Consider the following 9,308-nt stretch of genomic DNA (forward strand, 5'->3'; position numbering starts at 1 on the left):
GTCATTTAAAAAAAAAAATTAACTGAATCTCACCTAGGTTTCCTCAATCTTAAGATGATCAGTCAAACTAACCATATTTTCTTAAGTCAACTATATGATAGGTCCAAAACTAACATGATCCTCGACCCGAGTTAGTCGGTCACCAAATAGCCTATTAAGTTAAGTTTTAGGATATTGATTTTACTAGAAGTAGGTTCTTATATGTACCCCCTAGCTACATGGCCTGCACTACTTTGCGAGTTGCACTAAAAAATAATATATAGGTCATTGAAAACTTTTTTTTGTGTTCAATGGATCAATATTGAAATCTTTTAACTTGTTTCCTTACCTGGTTTGTGTTTGCTTTGGAATTGTCCTGACATTATATGGTTAACTTATTAAATTTAAAAACAAATAGAATGACTAACAAAAATATGATTTGAGATTAAATATAAATTTTAAGGTGACATAACTTTTTTAAAAATATATTGAGATAATAACTTATTTCTAGGTCAAATCTATGATCTTGATCAAAGACTCTACTAGGTTTAATTTTTATTTTTAAGAATATTTCATATGTAACCATATGGTAAAAACACATAGTTGCTTGTAAAATATCATGATTTAATTATACGATAACAAAAATTATGATTTATAATCAAGACCAACTAAATATCATGATTTTTTTATAGACTTTGGTACCTCTAAAGAAAACAAATTGAAACAAGTTATAAAATCCAATTCCTTATCAACTAAAATTAATCAGTCAAACTAGTAACTCAAATCATGAACTTAATCAGGTTCAAAAAATTTTTTATATAAATTTTTATTTAATTATACGATAACAAAAATAAATTTTTATAAAATTGAGAACCAACTAAATATTAAAGTGTTTGTTTTAGATCATGATAAACCTAAAAATACCAAATCGAAAAAAAATCATACTACCCAATTAAAAATATTTGCTCTTTCTAGACAAAAATAAAAGAAAGCATTGCACAACATATTTGCATTTAACAGTAACAATCCACAAATTAAGCATATATGAGAAAAAAAATGCAAAGAAAATAAATAAAATAAAGCATAAGTAGCACACAAATAAATCCGCAAAGATTTCCAAATATTTAAGAAATTTTCTGATATAAAAAATAGCTTGTTTGGTTATATATTAAAACAGAAAAGAAATAAAACACATTGAAAAGGTATAAGGGTGTGTTTTGCCGAACACACTCTTAGCCGAACACACCCTTATACCAATACAATTTAGGCTGGCTGGGTCAGAGGCCCAGACCCGGCGAGCTGTTTTTTTAAACACTGGGCTGGATCAAGCCCAGCCTTACGGGCTGGGCTAGACACGGTTGGGCAGAGCAGTACGCGAGATGCGAGCGGTACAGTCACCTGTTAATTATAATTCACAGCACAGTATCAGATGAATTATTTTGCAAAGCGGGACGAGAAGGAGAAAGGCTTACCTGGTCTGCTGGAGCTGGTGGCCTGGGGCGACGACGTCTGGACAAGGGTTCTTCCTTTTTTATTCTTCTCTCTGTTCGGTATCCCCTCAGTTCGTCCCCAGTTCGTCCTGTGCCTCCTTGTTTTTTTTTTTCTTTACCTGGTTTCCCTTTTGTTCGTCCCCTCTTCGTTGTTTACGTTTCCCGGTCTACCACGGTTTCCTCTGTTTCCTGGGTTTTTCTTCGTTCGTCTTCCCACTGTGTTCCTATTTCTCCTCGTCTTTCTCTATATCCTTTATTCCCTCCTCTGTTCTGGGTTCTTTCTTGTTCCCTCGGTCTCTCTGTTTTTCTTTGCTGGTTCTTTTTTTCTCCCCTCCTCCTCCTCCTTTTTTTGGTCTGGCCTTTCGCTGGCCTTTTATAGGGCCAGAACAGCTGGTTGCTCCCCAGTACGTCTCTTCTTTTCTGGGCGGAGGATAAGTATTGCTGGAGGTGTTAGTCTTTTGCTGGGACTTGGACATGAGATTCGATCCTTATCTCCCCGGGATTATGATCTTCATGAAGATAAGGATTGATCTTTTTGTTTTGGTAGGACTGAGATGCCGTCATTTCAACTTTCCTTCCCTTCTTTGCAGGCCTTTCAGCTCCAGAAGAAGAAGAACAGTTCATATGGAAACTGCGTCGTTTTGGTCTGGGAAGGACCATTTTCAATTTGGTCCTTGAAGTTTCGAAAATTTTCATTCAAGCCCCTGATTTTTTAATTTTTAATTTTAACCCTCTTAAAATTAAATTAAAATTAAATAGGTAAAAATTGGATTATAACAATGATATTGAGGGTGTTTTTGTCTTTATCTTTAGTTCATTAGTCATTAAAAGGTTATTTCAGGGTATATTAGTGTTTTCATTTTATTTTTTTTGTAAAAATACGATTTTGTCCCTCGATATCCCTAGATTTAAAAATTTCTTGAGTTATTTCCCAAGGGTTTTTTTTGGTCTTTTCAAAACATTAAAATACTTATTTACCCCTGAAGTAAAAAAAAAACAAATTAAGTTGTTGATTAAGGGCTTTTTTGGGTTTTTGCACCTTTAAATACAATACAAATGCTATTATACCCTTAGAAAAGACAAAAATCAAGGCATGCATATAGGGGAATTTGTGTACATTCACCATGTTTTTTTGTGATTCTCATGTTCATAAAGAACATTCTGGATTTTTATATTGAAAAACAATTATTTTATTCAAAAAAGATATTAGTGCATCATATTCATGTGCTAGCAAATAGGTGTTGTTCGCGGTGTTTTGATGATATGTGAGACCCATCCACTGTCCAAACCTGCCCTGCTGTTGTGTTATTGAATGCATTATTGTATTTTTTTTCTTATGAGGTGACACATATCATAGTGTTATGGTCGGTTCTTGCTAGTAGTCATTTTATTTCTTCATTCTTTTCTCTCTCTTTCAAAGAATGTGTATTTGTGTCCCTCTTTTTTAGATTTGTCAATTTATAGTCCATTTGTTTTTTATTGTTTATTATCATCCTTAATCCTATTATAAAAAAATTAGTTGTTTTCAATTTAGTCATTGAATTATAATTTGTAATGTATTTTTTTAATTCAGTCTTTATTCTTTTTATTTCTGATTTTTTTCACTTAGCTCTTTTGTTAAAGTTTTGTTGGTTTTCAATTTTATCCTTTAATTAAAATATGTTTTTTATTCTTTTCAATCTAGCCCTCATTTTTTAAATTTATTTTCTCTTTTATTAAAGTTTTTTTTAATCAACCCTCCAATTTAAATTTTTTTGATAGCCTCTAATTTATTTTTTGATTTAATTTTCTCGCTCATTCTTTTAATCATAATTTTTGTGTGATTTTTTCCTTTTATTTCATCCTCCAACCTTTGATTTGATGGGGAAATGGGCTTAGAGCTTTTTCATTTTTGATGCTTTTGATTTATTAACATGGGTAATGAGATTGACAAGTTCATACGGATTGGATTATTTTTTTCTCAATTTCTTTTATGATTTTAACATTCAATATTATTTTTTAAAAAAAATTAGTTTTGCGGTTATTTTTAATTTTTTCTTTGTTGGTTTATCCTGATCTCATAGCCTAGGCCGTGTGTTTTGCAAACCTTTTTTTATTAAATTTTTTATAAAAAAAATTAATATTTTTTATATTTAATTTTTAAATGATTTCTTTTATTTTATACATGTGAACTTTATTTTATAAAAATATTATTTATTCTTAAATAGTATTTCTTATATTTTATCTTTGCATAATGTTTTCAATTCCGCATCTGTTTTAGTTTCTATTTTTTTATTTTAATAAGTAAATTCAATAAATATAAACAGGTAAATATCTTATTTTACAATATCAAATATCTTCATCCACATCTATCTCTTAATTTTTTCAGTTTTTTTTTTGTTTTTTTTATAATTTCTTTGTTTATATACATAAATAATAATCAGTTTATTTGATTATATATATATAATTTCTTTAATTTACACTTTAAATTTTTTTAAGAAATAACTTTTATATTCAAGATTTTAAAAAAATAAAAATATAGTCCACAATAGACAAGGGTCAAATAGCTAATTGTTTTCTATAACATGACATCCTAAGTTTTCATACAAAAATCTTATACATATAATTTGTTTAAAACCAGCGCATATTTGTTTTCAATAATTAGGAGTATTTTTGGACATTTTGCATGTGTATCGAAACACCACATATTGTCTAATCATAAGGAAGACATTAATTAAGAAAATTGACCAATGCTAGTCATGTAGATGTTGATTTCTTCTTCTTTTTCTTCTAGTCACATACATGCCTTTCTTTCTAAAACTTTTTTAAAAAAATTACTCAAATGAATGTAGCAGAAAAAAAATTTAATAACAATATGATATTGCAAAAACAAAATCATAAAATAACGCTGAAAATTAATAAGAAACAACTTGAAGAATACATGTGAATTTTTAGATTAGTGAGATTTCATCATTGGAACCCACATTAAGAACATATCAAATGGTGCACGATCCTTTTAAAGTTATATATATAAAGAAAGAAAGTTTGTTTTGCAAATATTTTGCATATAAAATGTAAAACATAAAATATTTTACATGGTAATAAGTAACAATAAAATAATGAGAAATAACAAAGATGGGTGGTATGTTGATGGAGTTTGTGGTGATGAGTTAATGATATAAATGATAATATGATTTATAAAGATGGGTGGTATGTTGATGGAGTTTGTGGTGATGGTTTAGTTGGTAAAATAATTTATTATGATTTATAAATTGAAAATATTTTATTAAATTTAAAAGTTAAAATTGAGTATAAGTATAAAATATTCTATTATATTTACAAGCTTTTATAAAAAAATATTTTATAGAAAACATAAAAAAGAATTATATGCAACGCCTCCTTTCACAAACCAGACCGGCATCAGGGAGGAGGACTTTACAAATTATCGCTACACAGATGACTGCTAGCCATAACCACCACAATTAAGTGACAAGTCGTTTAAATGTTAACCAATAACCATCATAAATTTAGACGACTTATCGTTGTTCTTCTACTTCTGATGACTTGTCGTCTCGTGCTTCATTCAGACAAAAAATAAGTAAACAGAAAAATAATAAAATAAGAGAAAGAACGTTGCAACAAGCCACCCTTTCTTATTACTCCACTGAATCATGGCTTCTTTTTCGAGCCCTAATGGGAAAGAAATGCAAAACCCTTCAAAACCCTAATCCCAAATCCCACAATATCCACCATATCCTCATGATTCCAAGGTGAAGTTCAAAACTTTTATTTACTTCTTTTTTCACGTTATTTAGTATTATAGCATTTTTATTTACTTAATTATGATTTTGAAATCTCATTTTTCCTAATTAACCTTAATTGTTATTGTGTGATTAGGAGGTGGTTATAATAATAATAATTATAATTTTTAATAAGATAATGACACAGCCATCAGTAATACTTGCCACTGCTAGTTACGATCACACTATCAGATTTTGGGAGGCAAAAAGTGGCCGCTGTTACCGTACAATCCAATACCCCGATTCGGTAATCACTAAGTTTTTCTCCTTTTGCTATAAAGTTTGGATCTTTATCGCAAAATATTAGTGGGTTTGCTTTAAATTTTCTGTCTTTTTTTTTCTTAGCTAGTAAATTTGCTAATAAATTGTTTTGTTTGTTTATACGGTGAATGAAGCAAGTTAATAGGCTTGAGATAACCCCTGATAAGAGATACTTGGCTGCAGCCGGGAATCCACACATTAAGCTGTTTGATGTCAACTCAAATAGTCCTCATCCGGTAATGAAAGTCTTGCCCTTTTTTATAATTATTTTTTTGTTGTTGAAATATGGGTTTTTTTTTGGTGTTAGTGATGCAGTATTGTGTTGCATTAACAGGTAATGAGCTATGACTCGCATACGGCAAATGTTATGGCTGTGGGGTTTCAGTGTGATGGAAACTGGATGTACTCAGGGTCTGAGGATGGAACAGTGAAAATTTGGGATTTGAGGTAAATCCTGAATGGATGCTGTCATGCAGTGTTTTAAAAGGAAATTGTGTTTTTATGCATGTTTTGGATTTTTTTGGACTTGATTCTTATTTGAAGTTCGACTGCAGGGCTCCTGGTTGTCAAAGGGAATATGAAAGTCGTGCGGCTGTCAACACTGTGGTGTTGCACCCAAACCAGGTTAGCTGTTGTGTATCACTTTTAGGCTGTAGGAAGGATAAATTGTTGGAAAGTGAAAGGGATTTTGGAATTGTGGGGTGGTTTTAAATGGAGAATATGATATTAAGACTTGCCATGAATGGGTTTTGATCTTTTCTTATTCTTTTTTTAACTGTGATACACAATGTACCAGCATGCTTTGCCAGTGGTTGGAAGACTTGCCCCTTGCAAATACTGATAAAATCAGTTTGTAATAACAGATTTGACAGCCAAGTTTCTTTGTTCTAAATGGCAAGAATTAAGATAATTCATGACCAAAGACTTATGGCATGGATTTTTGGAAGAGAAACTGTCAGATATGATGAGTTTTTTAGTACTTGTTTATATTGTTCAAATTCCGAGTTTAAAATAATTGGCACTATTCTGCAATTTTCTCAACATGTTTATATTGCCTTTTGATCACTTATCTGTCTGTTAGCTATAGAACATAAAAAGATCTTGATTGAACCATGCCTACCATCATTTCTGAGTGATTTGTGTATATTCTTCTAAGTATCACTTTCTCCAAAAGCATCAAATTGTATTTAGTGTGGTTTTGGTCGGTGGTCTAATCTGTTGTGTCTGGTTTTACAGACAGAGCTGATATCTGGAGACCAAAATGGGAACATTCGAGTATGGGATTTGACTGCAAATTCGTGCAGTTGTGAATTGGTATTCTTTTATGACTTACATTATCTTATTGGGCTATAATTACAAATGTAGGAAGATTTTACACGAGTTACTATTTCCTTTTATTATGATATGTTTACACAAAACTCAAGTGTTTGCTTATGCGTCTAGATGAGGTAGTTTATGAAAGCAAGTGGATCATTTGTAATGCTATTGCGTCTATAATGGCATCATAAATTTAAAGGGCTTTCCTCCAGCCTGGGGGCGGAGGGAGCCACTAGCAAAAGCCAAACAGGCACATGGCTGCTCCCTCCTTCCATTAAAGTCTTTGAATATCTTTTGCTTGTGGTGCATTTCTAGATCGTTGTTAGCTAATGATTCAATATTATTATAAATGAGATGTGTACCAAGATTATCATAATGCACTATCATGTGTATCTAGGTACCCGAGGTGGATACAGCTGTAAGGTCTCTAACAGTTATGTGGGATGGAAGCTTGGTAGTTGCTGCAAATAACCATGGAACATGTTATGTTTGGCGCTTGTTGCGAGGGAACCAGGTAGCCCCTTGATGAATGCAACCATCTGACACTACCTTGTTGCTTAATTTGACTGCATTATCATTTGATGCAGAATGTATTTTCTTGCAGACGATGACCAACTTTGAGCCACTTCATAAGCTACAAGCACATAATAAATACATTCTCAAATGTCTTCTCTCACCTGAATTTTGTGATCCACACAGGTTTATATTTCCTTATTTAATCTTACCATTTTTCTGTTTTTCCTAGTTATATTCTCTGCAGTTTTTCTGACCTACCTTCTTCTCCCACTTTTCTTGATGGATTTTTAGTTTAATTGTTTCCAATTTTATTCCTGCTAGATATCTGGCCACTGCATCAGCCGATCACACTGTAAAGATATGGAATGTTGATGGTTTTACTTTAGAGAAAACTTTGATAGGTAATTCATCAGATTTTCCTTTGATGCTCATTTTTATCGGGTTTTATACAACAAAAAAAGGTTTTAATCATCTCTGAAATATTCTTTGTTATGTTTCATTTGATCTCCAGGTCACCAACGCTGGGTGTGGGACTGTGTTTTCTCTGTAGATGGTGCATACCTTATAACAGGTACATGGTTTGGGTGTCCAGATGCAATTAATATCTTTTTTGGAATGGAGGCCTAGTGAAGATTCGCCGACCATTTCAAGTTTCCCTGCTTGATGCGTTTTGTAATCCTGTCTCTTGTTCATGCAGCTTCTTCTGATGCGACAGCTAGACTCTGGTCCATGTCATCCGGTGAAGACATCAGGGTGTATCAAGGGCATCACAAGGCGACTGTTTGCTGTGCACTTCATGATGGAGCAGAACCCTCTTCATGTTGAACCTGGAATTTCTTTTTTCCACTTTTGGGGTTGGATTTTCATATCACTCAATGAATATGGCATGATGATAATGCTCGAGTAAAACATCTGCTGCATATATTTCCTGGCATTCATCAAAGTTGTGCTTATTCTCCCTACCCGTTGATTTTCCTTCGAAAAATGATAAGATTTCCTCTGTAACATATTTTATTTGGGATCATATTATGTCGCACTCTTCATAGCATTCGGCGACAATAAAATTATTGATATACTGTTCGTGATTCCCTTTCTGATATCTGAGGACCAAAATAAATGTTTCTTTTTTTTATCCCAACGTTGAGCACAGAAAAAAGAAGACAGATCGATCTGTACGTCAGCACAGTTCCAAATAATCATATATATATATATATATATATATATATATATATATATATATATAAGAATTTATCTTGAAGTCCGGTTTCTTTATTAGATTATATCTTAAATAAATCATAAGATTTTTTATAAAGAAATTATAATGTTGTAAATTTGTTGAAAAGAATATGATATTAGACAAAAGCACATGATGGTTTGGACTTCAAAGTATGGTTTGACCTCTCTGTAATAAACGTTTTTTTTATTTGTTAAGAAGTGTGTTAGTGAAATTATATTTCCATTCTGATTGAAGAAATAATCAATGAATATTAACGCTTATAAGACTAGACTTTCGTTTCAGTGAATAAACATAAAGCTATGCAATGAAAAATATAAGAAATTGAAATTATTGTAAAATCATAATTTTATCTGATTTAATCAATTTTACATGATTTCAATTTGATTTTATCATTTTTTTTTTATTTCTATATGATTTTACACTAATTATCTTACCACTCAACACATGATTTTAAAAATCTTGAATACGAAATTTAAACAAAAAGAAAAAATATTCCGAGAAAAAAAAAAAGCCAACTAATAAACTAGCTGCATTCATCTAATTATACAGCACCCCAGTGCCACACTTCAGTAAGGTTTTGAAGTAAAAAATATTAAAAAATTTACAAGTGGAGATCAAATTTCCAGTTTATGCATCAGATCAAAAGATCCAGTCCAGTACCCATCAAATGGGCCATTTTCACAGGCAATCCAAGACACGCCCTAGCTGAAAGACATTTTACTTAAAGAT

General features: G+C 31.5%; 1 protein-coding gene across 2 annotated transcripts; it reads left to right on the top strand.

Moving 5' to 3' along the window:
• The first annotated feature begins 5,059 nt into the window (after window positions 1-5,059).
• Window positions 5,060-8,472, top strand: LOC118051891 (target of rapamycin complex subunit LST8). Of its 2 annotated transcripts, XM_035062670.2 has the most exons (11): window positions 5,061-5,218; window positions 5,346-5,495; window positions 5,644-5,745; window positions 5,844-5,956; window positions 6,064-6,133; window positions 6,746-6,823; window positions 7,224-7,340; window positions 7,431-7,525; window positions 7,664-7,743; window positions 7,854-7,913; window positions 8,040-8,472. In XM_035062670.2, exons 2-11 carry the CDS (start codon window positions 5,388-5,390, stop codon window positions 8,165-8,167), a joined length of 951 nt encoding a protein of 316 aa, XP_034918561.1. In that variant the 5' UTR covers window positions 5,061-5,218; window positions 5,346-5,387; the 3' UTR covers window positions 8,168-8,472. The 2 variants fall into 2 exon arrangements, with proteins under 2 accessions (XP_073261260.1, XP_034918561.1); XM_073405159.1 differs by lacking the exon at window positions 6,746-6,823 and having other exon boundaries at window positions 5,060-5,218.
• Window positions 8,473-9,308: the final 836 nt, after the last annotated feature.

The sequence above is a fragment of the Populus alba genome, chromosome 16, assembly GCF_005239225.2.
Source record: "Populus alba chromosome 16, ASM523922v2, whole genome shotgun sequence".
In the NCBI taxonomy this organism is placed as follows: Eukaryota; Viridiplantae; Streptophyta; class Magnoliopsida; order Malpighiales; family Salicaceae; genus Populus; species Populus alba.

Bases quoted from the DNA above. Each gene is read 5' to 3' on its own strand.
- LOC118051891 (XM_035062670.2), top strand. From the start codon at position 5,388: ATGACACAGCCATCAGTAATACTTGCCACTGCTAGTTACGATCACACT. The intron at 5,496-5,643 runs GTAATCACTAAG...CGGTGAATGAAG, and splicing joins CAATCCAATACCCCGATTCG to CAAGTTAATAGGCTTGAGAT. The intron at 5,957-6,063 runs GTAAATCCTGAA...GTTCGACTGCAG, and splicing joins GTGAAAATTTGGGATTTGAG to GGCTCCTGGTTGTCAAAGGG.